Here is a 24,144-nt window from a genome sequence, read left to right as displayed (position 1 = left end):
AGAATTTACAGTGCAGAAGGAGGCCATTCGGCCCATTGAGTCTGCACCAGCTCTTGGAAAGAGCACCCTACACAAGGTCAACACCTCCATCCTATCCCCATAACCCAGTAACCCCACCCAACACTAAGGGCAATTTTGGACACTAAGGGCAATTTAGCATGGCCAATCCACCAAACCTGCACATCTTTGGACTGTGGGAGGAACCTGGAGCACCCGCAGGAAACCCACGCAGACACGGGAGGAACTTCCAGACTCCGCACAGACAGTGATCGAGCGGGGGATCGAAACTGGGGCCCTGGCGCTGTGAAGCCACAGTGCTACCCAGTTGTGCTACCGTGCTGCCCTTTTCAAGTGTTAAAATATAATTTGTCTGTTAAATGATTGCAGCAATAATCTCTATCTAAACAGTCTTGGATTTCTATTCTTTAATTTTCCAAACATTTTCATGGATACTGTATGTACATTGTACCTGTATGTCCCAAAAGTATTTATTCTGGCCACAGCTGTAACCTAGTTCGGAAGCCGGCAGAGAGGCAATGCAGCCCCCCCTCCCCCCTCCTCCACCATCTCCCCCTCCCCGCACCCCGCTCCCACCACCGGAGCTAATTCAAGATGCTGGACTTTAGGACGGAGATGAATGTTTTAACGAGTTGGCACTAAACATGTAAAGGGAGGCTTTCAGGAATGAGGAGGTTCAATTATGTGGGTAAGCTTGATTTTATTTATTGGAGGGATGTGGGCTGCGCTGGGCGGAGCAAACTGTGATGTCGCGCCTGTATCGCTGTTTTAAGTTATTTTCCAGTTAAGAGGCAAGTTTATTGATATATTAGATGATATGTTCCTGTCCAAATCAAAGCTGACCGGACCTCCGAATGTCATGTCCCGCTTCAATGAATTGATTCTGCATACACCACGTAAATGGTGCCAGGACTAATCCTGACGAGACACTTTGACCGTGTTCTGGTAAACAGAACCACACCAGACCATGACATTGTGAAAGTTTGGGGCATTTATTGAGAACCTCAACGATAAGTGTCGTTTCAAAACATAGTCGCAGCAAATTACAAATCTTCAAATCACCTCAAGTAAGTATAACTGTAAAAAAAACCTTCCGCCGCAATAGACATGAGCAAATGTCTACTCAGAAACAATGAATCGATCAAAGCACCTTAAATAACTATAACTGGAGAACATAGGCGTCCCCAAAAATAAACAATGAGTGCGATTGTAATGGACATTGGCTCTTAAACTTCAATGTGCTTAGAACAGCCTGGTCTTTCAACAGGAAGGACTATCTTGTGGAGGAAGGGAGCAATCCCATAATTCTCAAAGGACAGAAACTCATTGCAATCAATGGAAGGGATTAATTCCCAGTCCGTATGTGTCATCTGATTACACTCTCCAGATTTGCCTTCTGCCATTCAGCTCAGGTGTGACTCAGCATTGTATTGGAGTGAAATCTATCAGCAAAAGGAGGACATCAATGTTCCTGTAACTTCCTAAATCCATTTTAATTCCCACAACACAATGAGAGAAATGGTCCTTGAGAAGAAGCTTCCTTTTCCCACAATCTCCGTTTTTACTACCTGAGTGCATGATGGGCTCCGTGCCGACTCTGTCAATTGTGCAGACAATAATATGCTGATTAGCAGAGAGGTCACATTCTCGGAGCCGGTAGAAGGCAGCATGCTGCGACACGGAGGCAGTGACACAGTCCCAATGCTCTCATAGTTGTAAATTGGAAAGAGCTGTCCGCTCCAGCTCCAGGTCCGCAGAAGCATAGTACGATCCAACCTGTGATGCACGTGTTGTGTTCTGGTCAGTGCACCTCAGTAGAGACACATTGCTCTTAAAGTTGGAAGAGCACAGCTGCTCCTTTGCTCTGAATGTAAAGTAATGAGAATAGCTATGATTCAGTTGAGGAGAGAAAATCGATAGGTGATCAGTTTGTGGTGGTTACAATGTTAAACCTATTTCATAAGATAGAGGCAGATACGCCATTAGCTCTGATTGGAGAATCTATACAGCAGAAGACATTACTCTAACGATAGTCAGTCCAGAAATTAAATTGAGAAACTGAAAATTGGGAACTCGTTGACTCAAAGGACTCTTGATGGAGGAGGACAGTTGGAGACAATTTTGGATGTTTCAATATTCTTAGCTACTGCCATTAATATTTATGGAGAAGAGGAAGTTAGACAGAACAGATTAAATTCAATATCAGCAACATAGAGAAGCAGAATGTCCCCAGGCCCTTAATAGATTCAATAAAGGAGTGGAGATGAACGTCTCAAGAAGTTTGATCTCTCTCTGAATACCTCCCGGTAAACAACGAGTTTCCTTTGACAATATTGAATTGGGTGACATGTTGCTTGTCATTGGGTAGCTAACTCCTGGATTTCTTGCGGAGGGTCCAGGATCCCTGCCAAAGCTCTACAGCTTCACCGTTGCGTAGAATGTTGAGTCGTCGCCCTGAGCTTGCGCGATGCCTCGCTGACGCTGGGCCTGAAATAAATAAGTTCTGTCAATTGTTTGAAAGTCTTACGTAAGTTCCGCAGAATTCTGTTCGGATACCAAGGTGGCACAAGAGTGTCAAACATTCAACAGCAAGGTGGAACAGTTGTTCCTGGGAAATTGGCTCAATGCTAAATATTCACAACTGGAGAAACAGCAACACATCTTCCGACTAGCCAATTACCACACTCTGAACTCAACATTGACTTCAACGACTTCATCCTATGAACTTTCGCCCTCCATCTTGGAATTCAACCAGGAAAAGTGTGAGATGCTGCACTCTGGGAGGACTCACAAGGAATGGGAATGCACAATGGATAGTACAGCGCTAGGACGTACAAAGTGCCAGAAGAGTATTGGTGTGTAGGTAGATGTATTGCTGAAGGCAAAACAACGGGTAGGTGAGGTGGGTAATAGCAGACATGGGATACTTGTCTTTATTAGCCGAGGCTAATTCCGGCCGTCACACGATAGGAAGGCTGTGAAGACCAGAACAGTAGGATCTTTCCTCGGCCGAAACTTTGTAGAGAGAGTGTTTAGGCTTGGGCTGTGCTCCGTAGGGCAGAGCATGCTGGGCGGAGGGCGAGGGGGTGCGACACGCGTGTATAATTATGAGGTCAGAGATAGAGTAGGTAGGAAGAATAATTACCCCTAGTAGAGGGATCAAGAGCCTGGAGCAGGAGATGTAAGTTTAGAAACAGGAGATTTAGTGCGGATTTGAGGCAAGCCGTTTTTCGTCCAAAGGGAAGTGAATCTGAAAGTACGGTAAAGGCGGTAGCCCTCGAAACATTTTCGAAGCATTTAGATGACACTTGAATCGCCATAGCATGCAGGACTACAGTTAAAGTACTGAATTATCGGACTTGAGTAAATAGGTGCTTGATGGCCAGTACAAACATGAGGGGCAGTGGACCCACTTCCGTGCTGTATAATTCTACGTATCCACCTTGACCCTTTTAAATCCCTTCCGCTTTTCCCAAAGACCCACCTCCAGCCCACGGTGCCCTCTGTCCCTTGCTCTTGAGTTTTTCATTCACAAAACGGGGATCCTTGTTATCCTATTAACAGTACATGCTCAATTACTTCTCTGTCGCCATTACCACCTCTTTTGGCTTGAGCACTGCCAATAACAGTCTTTGTCTTTTCCCATTACATATTTGACAAATTCCCCCTACGTCTGATCTTCCAATCTGACCCAAATAATCGAGTTCTTCTGAAACAATACATAATCCATCACTTACCCCACCATCTCTATTTCTCTGACGAGTCATTGGAAATCGAAACATTAACTCTGTTTGTCTCTCCCTAGATTTTTCCAGACGAGCTGAGTGTTATTACCATTTTCCGTTTTAGTTATGACTGACGGTCTGCGAACTGTTTCCACTGAAGGTATTAGCTCAGGAGCGATGCTGGATTTCATACTAACAAAAACGAACGCATGGTACATACAGTGCAGAAGGAAGCCATTCGGCTCATCGAGTCTGCAGCGACCCACTTAAGCCCGCACTTCCACCCTATCCCCGTCACTCAACAACCCTTCCAAACCTTTTTTGGTCACTCAGGGCAATTTATCATGGCCAGTCCACCTAACCTGCACGTCTTTGGACTGAGAGAGGAAACCCGTGCACGCGGAGGAAACCCACGCAGACACGTGGAGAACGTGCAGACTCCGCACTGCAGTATTGCGTGCAGTCCCGGTCGCCACACGACAGGAAGGCTGTGATTGCACTAGAGAGGGTGCAGACCAGAAAAGCAGGGAATCGAACCTGGGTCTCTGGTGCTGTGAAGCCACAGTGCTAATCACTTGTGCTGCCGTGCTGACTCGACAGAGAAAGAACATTACGCGACGTGATAAGCGGTGATAAGAAGCCACATCCCGCCTTCCAGGCCTCAAAGGGACACATCCTGATAGAGGGAAACGGGGCTCGAGAATCAATCGTCACAAGGTCATGACGGTGGAAGACACCAGTCGGATGCCAGAGCTCCAGGAGTCCAGGGGGCAGAGGTGAGGGCAGTGATCATTACTAAGGAGAATGTTCTGGGGAAAGTGAAAGGACTAAAGGTGGATAAGTCATCTGGGCCGGATGGACTACACCCCACGTTCTAAAAGAGATAGCTGAGGAGATTGTGGAGGCAGTGGTGATGATCTTTCAGGAATCACTGGAGGCAGGAAGGCTCTCAGAGGACTGGAAGGTGGCTAATATAACACCCCTGTTTAAGGAGGGAGCGAGGCAGAAGATGGGAAAGTATTGGCCGGTTAGCCTGACTTCGGTCATTGGTAAGATTTTGGAGTCTGTTATTAAAGCTGAAACCACAGAGTACTTAGAAGTGCTTGGTAAAATAGGACTGAGGCAACAAGGCTTTGTCAAAGGGAGTTCGTGTCCGACAAATCTGTTAGAGATCTTTGAGGAGGTAACAAGCAAGTTAGACAAAGGAGAATCAGGGACGTCACTTATTTAGATTTCCAGAAGGCCTTTGACAAGGTGCCGCACATGAGACTGTTAAATAAGTTAAAAGCCCATGGTGTTAAGGGTAATATGCTGGCGTGGATAGAGAATTGGCTGACTGGCAGAAGGCAGAGAGTGCGGATAAAGGGGTCTTTTTCAGAATGGCAGCCGGTGACTAGTGGTGTGCCTCAGGGGTCTGTACTGGGACCACAACGTTTTACAATATACATTAATGATCTGGGAGAAGATAGTGATCAGTGTTGCTCAGTTTGCAGACGCTACAAAGAGGGACAGGTAGTATTGAGGAAGCAATGGGGCTGCAGAAGGACTTGGACCAGCAACGACAGTGGGCAATGAAGAGGCAAATGAAATACAATGTGGAAAAGTGTGAGGTTATGCACATTGGAAGGAGTAATCTCGGGATAGACTATTTTCTAAATGGGAAGATGCTTAGGAAAGCAGAAGCACAAAGGGACTTGGGAGTCCTTTTTCAAGATTCTCGTAAGGTTAACGTGCAGGTTCAGTCGGCAGTTAAGAAGGCAAATGCAATGTTAGCATGTCAAGAGGAGTACGGCCACACTTGGAATACTGTGTGCAGTTCTGGTCACCCTATTATAGAAAGGATATTATTAAACTAGAAAGAGTGCAGAAAGGATTTACTAGGATGTTGCCGGGACTTGATGGTTTGAGTTATAAGGAGAGGCTGGATAGACTGGGACTTTTTTCCCTGGAGCGTAGGAGGCTTAGGGGTGATATTATAGAGGTCTATAAAATAATGAGGGGCATAGATAAGGTAGATAGTCAACATCTTTTCCCAAAGGTAGGGGAGTCTAAAACTAGAGGGCATAGGTTTAAGGTGAGAAGGGAAAGATTCAGAAGGGCCCAGAGGGGCAATTTCTTCACTCAGAGGGTAGTGAGTGTCTGGAATGGGCTGCCAGAGGTAGTAGTAGAGGCGGGTACAATTTTGACTTTTAAAAATCATTTAGATAGTTACATGGGTAAGGTGGGTACAGAGGGTTATGGGCCAAGTGCGGGCAACTGGGACTAGCTTAATGGTAAAAACTGAGCGGCATGACTGGTTGGGCCGAAGGGCCTGTTTCCATGCTGTAAACTTCTATGATTCTATTCTATTCTATAAGACCACGGCTGTACTTCTGAAGCTGTATAAGTCTCTGGTCAGACCCCAATTGGAGTATTGTGAGCAGTTTGGGGCCCCATATCTAGGGAAGGATGTGCTGGGCCTTGGAAAGGGTCCAGAGGAGGTTCACAAGAATGACCCCTGGAATGAAGAACTTGACGTTTCAGGAACGTTTGAGGTCTCTGGGTCTGTACTCGTTGAAGTTTAGAAGGATGAGAGGGGATTTTATTGAAACGTACCAGATAGTGCGAGGCGAGGATAGAGTGGACGTGGTGAGGATGTTTCCACTTGTAGGAAAAACTAGAACCAGAGCACCCCTTCTCAGATTAAAAGGACGATCCTTTAAAATAGAGATGAGGAGGAATTTCTTCCGCCAGAGGGTGGTGAATCTGCGGAACTCTTTGCCGCAGAAGGCTGTGGAGGCCAAATCGCTGAGTGTCTTTAAGGTGGAGATAGATAGGTTCTTGATTAATAAGGGGATCAGGGGTTATGGGGAGAAGGCAGGAGAATGGGAATTAGGAAAATATCAGCCATGATTGAATGGCGGAGCAGACTCGATGGGCCGAGTGGCCTAATTCTGCTCCTATGTCTTGTGGTCTTATGGTCTTATGACAACGAATGGAATAGGATCAGGAATAGGCCATTCGGTACCTCCAGCCTGCTCCTCCATTCGATAGGAGCGGGGTGATCTGATTTCCCCCTTACCTCCACTTCCTGACTGCCCCCGGCCCCGCCCCACCACCCCTCGACTCTCTTGTCTTTCAGAAATAAATGTAACTCAGTCGCGAATATATTCAATATCCAAATGTCTACTGCTCTCTGGGGGAGAAAATTCCAGTTTCTAATGACCCTGTGAGAGACAGCATTCCGCCTTATCTCCGGATACAGTGGTGGACTCCTTATTATGAACCTGTGCATCCAACCTCCGACCCCCATAATTTAGATACCACACTAGTCGAAGCACTGCCTTCGCAGCTACCCTATCACGCTGCACCTCATCCATACATAGCGCACCCCTGCACACAGACAGTTCGATGTATTTTAAATATAAATTTAGAGTACCCAATTATTTGTTTCCAATGAAGGGGCAACTTAGCGTGGCCAATCCACCTACCCTGCACATCTTTAGGTTATGGGGGCGAAACCCATCCAAATACGGGGTGAATGTGCAAACTGCATCTGGCCACCGACCTGGAGCCGGAATCGAACCTGGGACCTCAGCGCCGTGAGACAGAAGGGCTAACCTACTGCGCCACCGTGTTAGCCCAGACATTGTATGTTAAAGACACCTCGCAATTCTGTAAACACACTGGGTACAGGCCTGATTTGGTTAACCGTTCCTCATCAGCCTTATCCCCTTTACCCCAGAGTTGTGTTCGTGAACGTTCCCTGAACTGCCTCCCATACAATTATGTCCATCCTGAAGTTAGGTACAAGAAACTGGGCAGGTGTGATCTTGAGCGGCATGGTATCACAGTGGTTAGCATCTTGCTCCACAACGCCTGGGCCCCAGTTTCGATTCCCGATTTGTGTCACTGTCTGTGCGGACCTGTGCGGAGTCTGCACGTTCTCCCCGTGGCTGCGAGGTTTCCTCCGGGTGATCCGGTTTCCTCCCACACGTCCCGAAAGACGTGCTTGTTAGGAGAATTCGACATTCTGATTTCTCCCTGTTTACCCGAAGGGGCGCCGGAATGTGGCGACTAGGGGCTTGTCACAGTAACTTCATTGCAGTGTTGATGTAAGCCTACTTGTAAAAATAAAGAGTATTATTATTGCCAATGCACAGTACAATTAGAATTCTGCTTCAAGGTTAATGGTCGGGAGAACTTGACATTCAAGGTGGGCTCAATGATTGTTGGTGCAGGACATTAGATGTTCACACCTGCTCAATGAAAACAATAGAAACATGCATGTCCAGATGATAAAGTTTTCTGTTCTCTACACACAGCTGCAATAATTAGAAATACACGTTCAATCCACTCCATGCCCTGTAAAGGGTAGCTGAACACATCACTGCTCGATAATTCTCTATTTACTGAGGATCAGCTGTCTAACATATTTAGACAAATTCATATCCGTTCGATTCTCTTAGCTCCATAAAGTTCGGTGGCATGTTGAAGGCAAATCAAAATATGATGGACACACCATGTATTGTAATGAACATCTATTGAGGGGAAAGAGAATTATTGTGTGCAAACGCAAGAAAAGGTTCAGTGATGCAAGGCAGCACGTTATTTGATAAAGAATGAACGAAATAAAAAGAGCATCAAAGAATACACTTTGCAAACACTCACATATTGTCTTTTACAGACACAGAAACAGATATATACTAAGTTACATACGAAAACACAAACACATTCTCCCGCAGGTGCACACAAAGATACGCACATTCAACTCCTTATGAAGTTGAAAAACAGTAATGTCGCCACTGTGCCAGTTCACTTCAGGCTGCTGTCCCCTTTGAGGGGGCTGACTGGTGGTGATGGAACCTGAAGTTCACCACGCCTCAGGCGGAGGGCGAGGTTGAGAATGTGGTGCCTTCATGAATGGCGTCAGTCTGAACTGGAATTCAACGAACGCTGTTGGCCTTGCTCCCTAAATACACACTCAAGCATGTGCGCTCCATATCTCACACACACTCTTCAATGGACACACACTCCCACAAATACACATTCAAGCACACACACACACTCACTCTTACCCTCTCGCACACAAACATTCTCCCACAAATACACACTGAACCACATGCACTTTCCCTTGGGCACACAGGTAAACTACACACACTCTCTATTACACACAGACAAACAGACACCACCAGTCAAACACACAGTCATCCTCACGAACACTCAGACACACCCACGTAGACACACTGAAACATACACATATTTACCCTGTCACACACTCAAGCACGCACAATATCACTCGCATACAGACTCAAGCACACACACTCATGCACTCACAAACCCTCCCTCGCAAACACACATGCAAGCACACACACTGCCCCTAACACGCACCTGCAGACACAGACACTCCCTTACACACTCAAAAAACATACTCTCCCTAGCACACAAACCAAACATACTCTCCCTGACACGTCCAGATGCAAACTCAGACACCCCCACTCACACACTCGAACGCACATACAGGCTCCCTCCTCCACACACACACAACTCAAACATACCCACTCAAACATACTACACTATCCCTCACGCACACACTAAGGCACACATATACCCGAACATCCACCCCCACCAGGTGCACAATCTTGCGCGCACATACTCTCCCACACACACAAGTCACATGCATCCCCCCTCACATACACTCTCAGAGCCAAGTAGAACTTACCTTATTACTCTCCGGTTCAGATTGTAGGTTAAGAACAGCATCTAAACGAAACAAAACAATTTGAAAACAACACATTGACGATTCAACTCTCAGAATATTTGACCATTCATTAATGAGTTGCATGTGACCTGTTGTGTGACTATTTTTTTTTTAAATGATTTGTGACCAATTAGCTTTCCAAATAATATATAAATGAAATTCGTTGTCTTTTTCTTTTAAATAATCTCATTTTTAATTCACACTTAGTTTATTTGTGACATTAATTTTAATGTTCTCTGGGTTTGCTCTGATCCACAATCAGCCACATCCTTCTGTGATTTCTCCATGAAAATACTCTCAAAAAGTTGAAGAACTGTGGTCATTAACCCTTCAGCCTTCCATTACCACTAATAGAATTATGCAACAATGCGAACCTGCCATGACCATCCATGCACAGATTTTAGATTCACTCAATTGTTCAGATATATTTAGTTTGACCATTTTGCTATCTGTTGACCAACATTGAAGTCAACACTCCATTCCTGCCCAAGGCTGGTTGTTTATTTAGCTTCACTTTCTATGTTTTTCAGTTCCACCCTTTCAGAATAAAACCACTTTCGAGTTTATTTTCAGAAATGTTAACTTTTGTTGCTACATTTAATGATACACTGCTCTCCAAGGACCCTTCACATGCATGATCCAATTACACCACAATATACTATTGTATATTGATGTCAATCAGAGACCCAGCTGAATTGATCACTAGCACATTCAATGCTTTTTCTGGATCACCTATACTAACTGGGACTTAGAGAAAGATGGCCAATGTCAATTAGAACAGTGCGGCTGATCCATTAGCTTATTCCTGACAACTGTGCTACAATTGTGTCGGGAATCTCTGCACTTACATATTCATGAGGTGACAACAGATATCTGAACACAAAGGACAATTTTTGCTGTAAGAATGGAAATCTGAACTCACATGTAACAGGTTCATCGCTTTGGTCGGCAGGAGACACTGTGTCCCTTCAAGTAACAGAAAAAAAACATTCAGTCCTCTTCATCTGGTATCACCCCAGGTGATAGATTCTCTGTTACTGAATGAGATGTAGGGATTATTCCGGTGTATTGTGTAAATACGCTACAATTGGAATGGCCAAGAAATGTTTCTGTGTCACGGCTTCAGCCCATAACTGAAATTTAAATACATCAGTTGAAGGGTTGTGTTTGGACATGTGTGCGCGAAAACATTTTTGAATGTGCATGTGTGTCGGTGCTTGAGGGTGTGCATGTTGTGTGCATATATGAGTTTCAGTGTGAGTGAGAGCCTGAGATTATATTGAATTGTGTGTGTGTGTGTGTTTGTGCACGCGCACGCACACTGGCGGGTTTGTGTGTCTTGTGGTGAGTCTGAGTGCTACTGTGTGTGCATGTGCGTGTTTCCGTGGGTGTGTCCCTGTGTCAGTATTTAAGTGCGGGTGTTTATGTGAAAGTTTTGTGCGTTCTTGAAGCTCTGCCTGCGATTATGTTGACGGTCTGATTATGTGTGTACAGGTATGCGTGTATGTGAGAAAGAGAGTGTGTGTTTGAGTGTGTCACTATGTCAGTGGTATGTGCGTTTGGGTGCTGTGCGGATGTGTGACTGCGCATGTGCGTGTGTGTATGTGTGTGACAGTGATTTGTGAGTGTGTGAGTGGTGTATGAGTGTGCATAGCCATAGAATCATAACGTTATACTGTACAGAAAGGCCTTTCAGCCTATCTCATCTGCGGTGGCCAAGCCTATCTTTTCGAATCAGATTTTCCACCACTTGGCCCATAACCTTGTCTCCTTGAATCAGAAGTGTTCATCTAAATACTCATTTTCTGTTCCATATGTCTTTGCCACCATCACACATTCAGACAATGAGTTCAAAACTCCGACCACCCCATGGGTAAAAAAGTTTTATTCCTCACATCCCCAATAAACCACATGCCCCTTACTTTAAACTATCCCCCATCGCAATTGATGCCTTAACCAAGGGGGAACGTTTCTTCCTGTCTACACTATATGCACCCCTCATAATTCTATACATTCACATGCCCTTCCTTAGCCTGCTGCAATGTCCACTGAAGCCCAGCGCAAACTGGAGGAACAACACCATCTTACGATTAGGCACGTTGCAGCCTTCTGGACTTAACATCTTCTGACTGTGAGCTCTTCTTGCAACTTCACTCACGTTTTTTTAAATTTATGTCAACGTATTTACATTTATTCATCCCTCAGTGCAATCAGTTCCATGGAACACGAGCCACGTCTCCCGCTCTTCATAACTAAAACTACCCAGCCCAAGCAACAACCTGGTAAATCCCCTCCCAGAAAAATGACAAGTTTCCCTTGTCCTCACTCGCCCCTCCGTCCGCCACCCTCCACATTCAAAGGATTATCATCAGCCAGTTCTGCTAACTCCAGCATTATGCCACCGTCAAACACATCTTCCGTTACTCCCCATGTCAGCATTTCGGAGGGCCCGTTCCATCCGGGAGACTGTGGTCTCCCCCAACCCCTAAATACCTCATTCTCTTCCCACTGCACCTCTGCATGCACACAAATGACTAAACGCTCTTTTCAAGTGATGCAGCGCTCACGTGTAACTGGCCTATTGTTTTTGCTGCCCCAATGAAACCTACTCTACATTAGAGAGACTAAACGCAGACTGGGTGACCGCTTTGCAGAACACCATGGGTCCGCCAACAAGTAGGACCCAGACCTTCCTATCGCTGACATTTTAACTCACCGTCCTGCGCTCACGTCCACATGTCCGTCCTTGGCCTGCTACTATGTTCCAGTGAATCCCCGCGCTCAACGTATTTTCGTTTCTTCCATCGATATGTTCTTTCCGCACCATTGTTCCCCCCCCCCCCTCTGCCTACCCAACTTGGCCTATGCAACTTGCTCCTAGTTGCCCTTTCACACGCTACATACCTGTGTTCTACCATTAATGTATTCTAATCCCTCAATGTGTCACTGTCAGCACCATTATTAACCTTTGTCAACCCTTTTACATTCTTTGATATTACTTACCATGACATCTCTCTCAATCTCCACATTTCACTGGGGCTCTATCCAGCTCAAATGCCACACGCGCCCCTCCCCCCCCCCACCGACCCTCCATTAATACGTATAAATCTGACCCTATTCCCAGTTCCCCACAGCTTTGACAAAGAGTCATCCAGACTCAAAACATCAACTCCCTTCTCTCTCAACAGAGGCTGTCAGACCAGCTGAGAGTGTCCACAAATTTTCCATTTATGTTTCCGGTCCCAGAATCCACAGTAATTTGCTTTCATCATGGTCAATTTCCTCCACACCATTTTCAGTTCATTCACATCCCTCCTATCATGCGCATGAGTCTGTGTGTCAATGGATGCCTGTGTGAGTGAGTATGTGGTGCGTTTGATGGTCTGAGTGTGTGAATGTGAGTGTGTGGATCGTGTCTGAGTCTGCAATTGTGAGTGTGTGCGTGAGAGAATTTATGTGTGTGATAGTGCACTTGCGAGATTGGTGTGAGTGTGTAGGTAGGAGTGTGGATTGTATTTACATTCTGCATGTATGAGTGTGAGTATCTGGATTTGTGAGTGCGTGTGTAAATGTGTGTGAGCGAATTTAAGATTCTGAAAGCGTGTGTGTCATATCGGTACGTGTGGGTGAATGTGACTGTGCATGAGAATTTGTGAGGGTGTGCGCGAGTGTGTGCGTGTGTGAATGTAGGCGTGCTTGTGCTTTTGTGTGTCTGAGTGACTGTGTCACATGTCCGCCCTTGGCCATGAGTGAATGACAGTGAATGAGTGCGAAGGTAAGTGCGTCATTTCGAATGATTGCACGTGCGTGGTGCATCTATGATTTATGAATCGTGTCTCTTTGTGTCATTGTGTTTTCCAGTGTGCGTGTGCCTGGTAGATGCTTATTTACATGTAAGTTGCTAAATCTCGTATCTTAAAGACCAATTCACACTGCACCCAGAGAGCACACATTCTTCTAATCATCGAATCGTTCTGAGCATTAGGCTGACCCATGTCACTGAGTATTAGCGGGAATGGTCTCACCTGGTTTGACTGTTCTCTTTTCTTTTCCCTGTGAAGGAAACACACGGGTTAGAAACCGCGAACCAATACTGCGTCTGCAGGAAAGGAAGTTTCATAGAATTTCAAAGAGCAGTGAGGCTCTTTGAGACGCCAGAGCCAATCTAAATATGAATGGAGACTTTCAGGTTGTTTGACTGCTGATTCTGAATCTTAGCGGCATTGTAGCACAGTGGTTAGCACTGCTGCCTCCCAGCGACAGGGACCCAGGTTCAATTCCGGCTTCGAGGACTGTCTGCGTGGGGTTTCCATTATTTCCCCGTTTTGCGTGGGCTGTTCTGGATGTTCCGCTTTTTCTCCGACCGTCCAAAGCTGTGCAGGTCAGGTGGGTTTGCCATGCTAAATTGCCCCTTACTATCCAAAAGTTTAGATAGGATGAATGGGTTACAGAGATGGGGTGGAGGCATGGGCTTAAGTAGCGTGCTCTTCCTACCGGCCGAAGTAGATTTGATGGGCCCAATGGTCTCTTTCTGCACTGTAGTGTCATGTGAGAGTACCTTTAAGACATGGATGTTTAAGCAATGTACCTTTAAGAAAACAATGATGTCAGAGTGTGGGTGGAGCTGTGCAGTTCAGCCATTTTGCAGTTTAGTTTTGCAGATTGAAAAGAGCTTGGGAGTGTCTGTGTTTGCAGTGAGCTGGATCTCTGCCATGAAAGACTATCTCTGGATCATTTGGGTGATTTAAACTCATAAGAGTAAAGCCTTTAACCTGATGTGATTCTGTTTAAAGGTGTTAAGTCTCTTGGAAGTTTGAAGGAACATTTTGAGGAATTATTTACTGTTGCAATATTTTCGGAGATATCTTTGAAGTAAGGGGTGTTAAGAGATCAAATGTTTATTTAAGATGTTAAGTTGAGTTCATGGAATAAACATTGTTTTGTGTTTAAAACCCCACGTGTCCATAATTGTAATCCTACTTCTAGGGAACAAGTTGTGTGCTCGAAAAAGCCAAAAATACATTAAAGCGGGAGGTTGTTTGAACTCCATGATACATTTTGGGGTTCTGAAACCGCCTAGCCCATAACAGTAGGGATTCTATAAAAAGTGCCCTGAAGAATTAGTTCACGTCCCATCCAAAGTGATTCCCACTGTCGTGTCAGTGGATGGCACTGTGTGTGATTATTACGACGGTGTAAGTTCAATTTACACGACTAAACAATTTCGTTTGGAGTTTGGGTGAGGGTAATGAATATGAAGGTGTTGACGGAGTGAATTCAGAACTTGGCAGAGGTGGTTATGCAGACAAGGGAGAGCAAGTCATTGGATTCAAAGCTATGTCGAGGGTGCGATTGGAAGTGGGGATGAGAAAGAATAGTTCCTGTTTGGAAGCCCATTTAGGTCAGCGGTATGAGGAATGAATAAAGAATTAATGGAATTGAGAGATGTACGGTTTTTAAAAATGATAACATCCCGGCTAGCATTCGGCGAAGAAAACTCTGGTATATTTGTTGGGATGGTAGATTGTTTAAGAGACTTTGAGCAGTAAGATTTATGAGCAATAGAAAACATTCAAGTAGAAGAACATTAATTAAACACTTGCAAAAGAATATTGTCTTGATATGTGGGGAAGTTTGCAAAGTGAGGGAATTTCTTCCCGACAGAGGTGTTGGCATGAGCGTCCACTGTTCGAACTGAAACCAGTGTGGGACTCAGTGGAATGACCTGGAAAATTCCAGTGTGGTGGGGGTTTCTATGGGCAAGTGTCCATTGAGCAGTTGGTGCGTCTAATGTAGTGGATGGGTCTAAACGTGGGGCGTGTGGTGATACCAAACTCAATGTCCATTTCAATTGATGTGAGTTACACAATGGCCGATGGCAGTGGGCTAGGAATCAGTGGATTGAAGAATGGTGTGGAGAAGCTGTACCTATTAGACAGTCAAATGCTTCCAGACAAGGAAGTCAATTTCACACATCCCCCAGATTGTCGCTGCGGTGCCCTCAGCCCATTGCAACATCCAGCTATTGGGTGAATGATGCCAAGCCATTCGTCACCAGTATAGTCCTTGGCAGTCATTACTTAATCTCAACACTGATTGAACAATTTCCATATATATGTACAAGATTATATTTTACCAACTTGTTGCTGTCTTCCTTTGTCTTTTCAGTCATGTTGCAGATTCCATATCATGTCTTCTTTTAACACCGTGTTTAAAATCACCTCTCTGAACCCACGCTCCTTTGTTCGTAATCTGACAGTGCTGGGGTAGACATTTGCTTTTTTTTTTATCCTCCAAAGCAATATGCACGTTCTGTCGCAAGTGATAGCAAAGTAATACCTGTGCAATATCAGCTGTCTGATTTTGAGTCACCAGCTCAGCCACTCGTTTAGCTCTCGTGAACACAGTGCCACTGAATTTTCGAGTAACAGTTGATATTTACTGTTGCCTTCCTCATCCGCACAAGGTTATTTTCTGCCTATGATTCTTCAAGATTCGTCATTGGCTATCTCATCCTTTATGTGATGCTCGACATGCACTGCATGTCAGAGACAATTATATAGAACATAGAACATACAGTGCAGAAGGAGGTCATTAGGCACATCGAGTTTGCACCGATCCACTTAAGCCCATACTTCCACCCTATCCCCGTAACCCAATAACCCCTTGGAACCTTTTTGGGTCACTAAGGGCAATTTGTCATGGCCAATCCACCTAATTTGCACGTCTTTGACCTGTAGGAGGAAACCAGAGCAACTGGAGGAAACCCTCGCAGACACGGGGAGAACGTGCAGACTCCGCACAGACTGTGACCCAGCGGGGGCATCGATCCTGGGACCCTGGCACTGCGAAGCCACAGTGCTATCCACTTGTGCTACCGTGTTGCCCAATTGGCTGGATTGTTTAGCGAATTGGCTCATAGTGTTCACGAAGAGGCGACATTCACCTTGGTCGGTGCATGTACTTACCTGTTGTTATACCGAGTATGACCTACCTTTCCGCCAGAGGCAGGCGCCCAGGAGAGCCAGGATGAGTATTAGACCCGCAGCAGAACCAACACCAGCCGCTAGGGGAGCAATAGACTTACTTTCTGAATGAGATAATGGGAGAAAGAACAGAACATTATGAATGAGCATCTTCTACTCAAGGTCAACAATGTGGTACACGTGTTGGGACACTAATTGAGACGGGAATACTGCAGACACAAACAGTTTCTCCAGGCCAGAGGAAGAGAAAATAAACAGAAGTTGAAAACTAGATGTAGAAACACACAATTATCTAAACGAGGAGGAGATCCTTCGATCCATAACATCTGTGCTGTCGCATTTAATCTCATATTCAATTAGTCTCAATCTCCCACCAAACTGTTTCGTTCTTCATCCTCCATTAACTTTTAATTCAGTATATATTCCAGTTTCCGTTTGAAAGTTACTGAATATGCTTCCACCAACATTTCTAGCTGCATTCCCCACGTCACAGAAAATGCCTACAGAGGAGACACTATAATAATCTCAGCTCTGCTCGTTTCGTCAATGATGTTCAATCAACATCTCCTGTTTAGACACTCCCTCGCCACTGCACAGACCTTTTGCTTATGTAACCAATCAAAGCTCATTATTATTTTGAAAACTTCCAGTTAAAACGGGACATTTGGCCGTTTCCCTTCTGCATGTAACATGATATAGCATTGTCTGACCTTGTGGTATCTTTTATAATGTTTTTATTTTGGTTTAACATTATTTGGATAATTTGATATTATCAGTCCGTTTTTCCTAGTTTTTAAAAAGTGGGCCACAGTGAAAACTGCTAATCAGCAATGGGGTTCAAATCAATCCATTGATTTTAAGGGGTTTTACGTTTCATTTACACCAGACCGATTGCTCATTTTGACTGTAAGTCATGAGAATCTTCATGGGATACCACCGTGTGCCAACTATCAAACAGATGTTCCATTATTCCCACCTTCTGTGTGTGTTACACCTGCGATGCTCACAATCCATTGGGTCAATATTGGAAACCTGCGGAGGGGAAAAATATGTTCCCATGCCCACATACGTTTGAATTGTTAATTACAGTAGCAAGTGTCACCAGGATCGCATATTGAAATTAATACAGGGCGAAACCTTCAGTAAAATCGGATGGATATATTGACAGCCAATCTCACTTACCTCTAACAGTGATGCTGACAGCGTCACTATAAGGCGAGTATAGGTTTCTTCCATTGATGTTTGCTTCATACTGACAGGTATATTTTCCTATTTTCGAGTGGTCGATATTCTTGATGGCGAAAGTGACAGCATGTCTGTCTTCATCAGGAGGTTTGACACTGACTAAAGGAGGTTCTTCTTGCCTGTATAAGTAAAATGCAATGCCAGGACTTTCCATGGGGCTTGTACAATTCAAAGTGATATCTCCACCCTCACCAACACCATCCAAATCAACTGAGAGATGTGGTTTATGTAAATCTGCAATTAGAAAGAAAGGAACAGTGACGACTGATTGCAAACTCACTACTGACTTGTCGGGAGTGGATTATAATCTGAACTTTGGTAAAACGGCACAATTAAAATGAATACAATCACAGATGCGACGAGGCAGGAGAGTGTAATGAGGAGCGAGGAGGGATGCACTTACAGACGACACAGAGATGTATAATGCGAAGGAAACACAACTGATTAATTTTAAAGCAGGAGAACATGAATTGAGTCGATTCTGTTGGAGGAATGAGGAGAACAAGAGTTTTTTTCATTCATTCATGGGATGTGGGTGTCGCTGGCTCGGCTCATTACCAGCACGTATTACCCCTTGACAAGGTGGTGGAGAGCTAACTTATTGAACTAGTGCAGTCTACGTGGTGTACCTACACCCACAGTTCTGTGTGTGCGTGGGTTTCCTCCGGGTACTCCGGTTTCCTCCCACAGTCCAAAGATGTGCAGGTTAGGTGGATTGGCCTTGATAAATTGCCCTTAGTGTCCAAAATTGCCCTTAGTGTTGGGTGGAGGTGTTGACCTTGGGTAGGGTGCTCTTTCCGGGGGCCGGTGCGGACTCGGTGGGCTGGATGGCCTCCTTCTGCACTGTGGATTCGGTGATAATCTATGCATAATCTAGGACAAAGTTTCGGCACAACATCGTGGGCCGAAGGGCCTGTTCTGTGCTGTATTTTTCTATGTTCTATGTTCTAGAGGCAGGAATGGGCCATCTGGCCGCTCGAGCCTGCTCCGCAATTCAATAAGATAACGGCTAATCTTTTTGTGGACTCAGTTCCACTTAGGCGCCCGCTCATCATAACCCTGAGTTCCTCTACTGTTCAAAAATCTACCTATCTTTTCCTTCACAATATTAAATGCGCTATCCTCATCTGTTGAACTGGACAGGGAATTGGCAGGTTTACAGTGTTTTGAATGTAAAGTAAATGGAGCAGAAAAATGAGGCGCAGGAGGAGGTGGACCTTAAAGCGCGTTGGCATGACATCCTTGAAAGAGACAGATAACTGATATGTGTTCTGGCAATAAGCACATGGAGTAACAAAGGGAGTTCTGCTAAATATTTGTGCAACAATAGTTTTAACTTGTCTCCAATGCTGTGCACCAGACTGTTAAGAAATGCCAGGCCATGGAAATAGCCTTGGAGTACATCAATCGAACGGTCGCAGTGATGAGGGAAATGCGTTATATATAGAGACTGGAGAATCTGGGATTTTTCTGGACAGTGCAAGAAAGGTTAGGGCAACATTTACAGGAAATAGAATACACCACTTATTTGTTTTGATGAAGTCATTGGGGAGTAGGTGACGATACAGTCATAGAGCAGGCAAACTGACCCTTCCGTCCAACACGTCTATGTCGACCATGACATGTTATTAAAAAAAATATATGTAGCGTACTCAATTCATTTGTTTAAATTAATTGGCAATTTAGCGTGGTCAATCCACCTACCCTGCACATCTGTGGGTTGTGGGGGCGAAACACACGCAACACGGGGAGAATGTGCAAACTCCATACGGACAGTGACCCAGATCCTGGGACCTCGGCGCCGTGAGGCAGCAGTGATAACCACTGTGCCATCGTGCTGCCCCTAAATATCATTATTATTTTTAGATACATTTAGAGTACCCTATTCTTTTTTCCTCCAATTCATGGGCAATTTGGTGTGGCCAACCCACCTACCCTGCACATCTTTGGGTTGAAGGGGTAAAACCTACACAAACACGGCGAGGATGTGCAAACTCCACTCGGACAGTGATCCAGGGCCGGGATCGAACCCGGGTCCTCAGTGCGTGAAATACCATTCAATGCCAATACTATTTAGCAGCACATGGTCCATAGTCAACAATGCCTTGGCGATTGAAGTCCTTGTCCAGATAATTTCGAAAAGTTCCGAGTGTATCTGCTTCTACCACACTCAGACAGTGTCTTGCATATTTCCACCACCCTTTCGGTGAAATAATGTTTCTTCAGCTCCCTTCTGAGGAATTCATTCCACACCTTGAACATATTCCCTCTGATCTACCATGGGAAAATGTTATTACGATATTGCCTTTCTGTGCCTCTGTATATCTCAATCAGATCGTTCCCTCAACCTCCTTCTACAGGGAAGACAAGCACAGCCTCTCCAGACTGTCCTCATAGCTGAAACTTTCCACCCCAGGCGGCATCTTTCTAAATTTCCTCTGCACCCTCGCCAGTGCATTAGCGCCCTTCCAATCGTGTGGCAACCAGAACTGCACACGGTATTTCATCTGTGGCCAAAGCAATGTTATGCACATTTGGGCAATACCTCCTTGCTCCTTTAGTCTATACGCCGCGTAATGAAGGAAGTCGTTCAGTGTGCATTCTGCACTGCCCTATCTATCCACATTTCGGGATCCATCGACTTTTCAACCAAAGTCCCCTTGCTCCTCCATACTCCCTTGGAAACTACCGTACATTCTGTCTATCCTATCATTATTAGACTTCGTAAAATGCATCCCCGCAGATTATCAGTAGTAAATTCCATCTGCTGTTGTTGTGCCCAACAACGAGTTGATCCGTATCATTCCCAGTCCAAGAATGCCCTCCTCACTGTCAGGGACATCCCCAATGTTCCTGTACCCTGCAAATCTACCAATTACGCCTGCGACATTAACATGCACGTCATTGATGTATGTAAAAAACATTCATCCCTGTAGGACGTTGCTGGCCAAAGGCTTCTTATCAGAAAAACAACAATCCCATCAATGTAGCCAATTGTGAGGTTATTTGGTCGAAGACAAATGGCAAAACAATACAGGCTCAACGGTGCAACTTTTCGCAGATACAGGAGCCGACGGACCTCGGGGCTGAAGTGCATAATTCTCTAAAGGTGGATGGGCATTGAAACTGTGTAAAGAATACTGATAACATCCTCGGGGTCATAAAGACTCATAGAGTATAAAAGCAAGGAAATGATGCTACACCTCTACATATCATTGGTCAGACTCCATTTGGTGTATTGTGTTCCGTTTTGGGCACCTTATTGAAGGATGTTGAAGGCATGGAGAGGGTGCGGAGAGCATTTGCTAGAATTATACCAGCAATAAAGGATGTTAGACACAGTGAAAGACCGGAGAAACTGGGCTTGTTCTCCATAAGACTAAGAACAAGAACAGAATTAGGCCACTCGGCCCATCGAGTCTGCTCCGCTATTCAATCATGGCTGATAATTTTCTCATCCCCATTCTCCTGCCTTCTCCCGATAACCCTGATCCCATTATTGATCAGGACCCTGTCAATCTCTGTTTTAAAGAAACTCAGTGACTTGGTCTCCGCAGCATCCCCACCATCGAGCTGAAGAAAATTCTCCTATCTCTTTTTACAGAATATTATTCTTTATTATCACAATTAGGCGTACATTAGCACTGCAATGAAATTACCGTGAAAATCCCATAGTTGCCACATTCCGTCGCCTGTTCGGGTACACAGAGGTTGAATTCATAATGGACTGTTTCCCTAACAGCACACCTTTCGGGACTTGTGGGAGCAAACCGGAGTACCCGGAGGAAATCAACGCAGACCCCACACGGACAGTGACCCAAGCCGAACCTGGGACCCTGAGCTGTGAAGGAACACTGCTTTCCATTGTCCTATCGTGCTGCCTATGCCGTTAGTCTGAAATTGAGTCTTCTGGATCTTGTTTTTCCTACAAGTGGAAACAGCCACTCTATCCAGGCCTCGCAGTATCCTGTGTTTCAATAAGATCCCCCCTAATCTTTCTAAACTCCAACGACTTCATACCCAGAGACCTAAACCGTTTCTCGTACGACAAGCTCCTCATTCCAGGGATCATTCTTGTGAACCTCCACTGGACCCTTTCCAAGGCCCATCACATCCTTCCTTCGATGCGGGGCCCACAGTTGCTCACAATCCTCCAATGGGGGTCTCATCAGAGCCTTTTACAGCCTCAGAAGTGCATTCCTGGGGCTTGAATCCTAGCCCTCACCATATGAATGCTTACATTGCATTTGCGTTCCTAACTGCCGAATGACCCTGCACGTTAAACGTACGAACATCGTGAAAACGGACTCCCAAGTGGCTTGCTGCTTCTGATTTGCGATGCTTTTCCCATGTGGAAAGTAGTCGACCCTCCAGTCCTTCTTCCAAGTTGCATACCTTCACACTTTTCCACATTGTACTCCTTCTGCCACTTCATTGCCCACTCTCCTAGCCTGTCTACGTCTTTAAGCAGCCCCCTTCTTCCTCAATACTACCTGTCCCTTTGCAGATCTTTGCATATCTGCAAACTTAGCAACAGTTCATTCTTCCAGATTGTCAATGTATCGTGTGAAAAGCTGTGCTCCCAGCTCTGATCCCTGAGGCACACGAGTCACTGGAAGCCATCCCGAAAAATATCCCTTTTGCCTGACCCTCAGCCTTCTGCCAGTCTGCCAATCCCCTATCCATGCCGGGTTCGTATCCTTAACACCATGAGCTCTTAACTTATTGAAGAGTCTGCTATGCGGCACCTTGTTAAAGGCGTTCTAGAAATCTAAATAAATCGCGACCACTGGTTCTCCTTTGCCTAACTTCCTTGTTACATCCTCAAAGAACAGTATTTTCAGCCATGACCTCCTTTTGACAAAGCCGTGCTGACTCAGTCCTATTTTATCATGCACTTCCAAGTACTCCGCTAACTCATCTTAAATAATGGACTATTAAATCATACCAATTACCGAAGTCAGGTTAACCGGCCTATAGATTCCCGTCTTTGCCTCCATCCCTTCTTAAATAGTGGTATCACATTAGCCATTTTACAGTCCTCTGGGACCGTTCCTGACTCCAGTGATGCCTGAAAGATCACCAGCAATGCCTGCACAATATCCTCAGCTATCTCTTTTAGGACCCTAGGGAGTAATCTAACCGGTCCAGGGAACTTATCCACTTTCAGACCTTTCAGTTTCCCCAGAACATTATCTTTAGCAATGGCCACTGCACTCACCCCTTCACCCTGATTCCCCTGAAGCTCTGACATCCCACTGGCGCCTACCACCGTGATGACTGCTGCAAAGTGTCAGGTGGATGTGCCTTTAAGAAATGGGTGTTTATCAAATAGCTGCAGCGATGTCAGTGTGTGGTGGAGCTGGGCTGTCTTTCTGTCTCTCACTTTTATTTTGAGCTATAAAGCTGCATTTTGGCTCTGTTTAGTTTGGCTTTGAGTTGTAGGGCTGTATTCAAAGCAAGCAGATGTGTAATTATGTCTCTCTCTACAAGTTAAAACATGTCTTCAGCTCACTTGATGATTTGTAACTTGGTTCTTAGAATAAACATTGTTTTGTTTCAAAAAATACTTATGGTCTCTGTTGCATAGCACCTGGAAAGTGGACCCGTCTGCTCCCCATAACCAAAATCTATTACAAGTCGTGGCTCAGGTGAACTCCATGACATACTTTGAAGTTTTCTAAACCCTGGGCCATAATAAATTGTGGGCTCGTCCGGGATGAAGATCTATCTTTCGTGATTGGGTTGACTTAGTAAACTTAAAGACAGTGAGGGGTGACCATATTTGAGTTTGCTTTTCAGGTGTGGTATTCCAGTTTAAGAAGGCAGTGTGTGTTAGACAATGGCTCATTCAGAGGCTCGGGTGTTTTGGGGGTTGGAGAAGGTCACACGCAGTACCTGACGAACAGAGACTAAAAAAAGGCTTTTAGATTGGCAAAGACATTGCAGTTAATGTTGCCTGACAGCGTACGAAAAGGTGAGGTACATACGGCGGTAGCTGAACATTTAAACTAGCCTGAGATACAGTCGGACGTATTAGAACTGGCAAAATTTCAGTTACAGTTTAAACAACTGGAACATGAGAAAGAATGAAAGCAGCTTGAAAACGCAATGATGGGAAAAGAAAAATAGAGAGAAAGAGATAGAGAGGAAAAATGAAATGACAGAGAAAGAGATAGAGAGGAAAAAGCAAATGTGAGAGAAAGAGAGAGAGAGGAAAGGGAAAAAGAGAGAGAGTTTGAACTTCGGAAAATGGCCATGAAACACCAGTCAGTGAAAATTGGCAGATGTAAAGGGACACGTACAGTTTCAGGATCGTACTGAGGATAATAAGCTTGAGCGTCATAGTCGAAGGTTGGTGTGGATCTATTTAAATATGTCCACGCATTGCCAAGGTTTGATGAGAAGAAGATAAAAGCCTTTTTCATTT

The 24,144-nt window shown here is 45.0% G+C and overlaps 1 protein-coding gene across 1 annotated transcript in view; it reads right to left on the bottom strand.

Annotated features, from left to right (window-relative positions):
* Positions 1-991: 991 nt before the first annotated feature.
* Positions 992-24,144, bottom strand: part of LOC140399699 (uncharacterized) — an 89,611-nt gene continuing 66,458 nt past the window's right edge. The window contains exons 5-10 of the mRNA XM_072489233.1: positions 17,652-17,948; positions 16,478-16,573; positions 13,509-13,536; positions 10,406-10,449; positions 9,445-9,485; positions 992-2,505 (exon numbers count right to left, since the gene is read on the bottom strand). Coding sequence (XP_072345334.1) covers positions 2,434-2,505; positions 9,445-9,485; positions 10,406-10,449; positions 13,509-13,536; positions 16,478-16,573; positions 17,652-17,948 — 578 coding nt within the window. The 3' untranslated portion in view covers positions 992-2,433. The remainder of the gene's footprint in view (positions 2,506-9,444; positions 9,486-10,405; positions 10,450-13,508; positions 13,537-16,477; positions 16,574-17,651; positions 17,949-24,144) is intronic.

This window comes from Scyliorhinus torazame, chromosome 23, assembly GCF_047496885.1.
Source record: "Scyliorhinus torazame isolate Kashiwa2021f chromosome 23, sScyTor2.1, whole genome shotgun sequence".
In the NCBI taxonomy this organism is placed as follows: Eukaryota; Metazoa; Chordata; class Chondrichthyes; order Carcharhiniformes; family Scyliorhinidae; genus Scyliorhinus; species Scyliorhinus torazame.
This window is presented reverse-complemented; position numbering and strand designations above follow the sequence as displayed.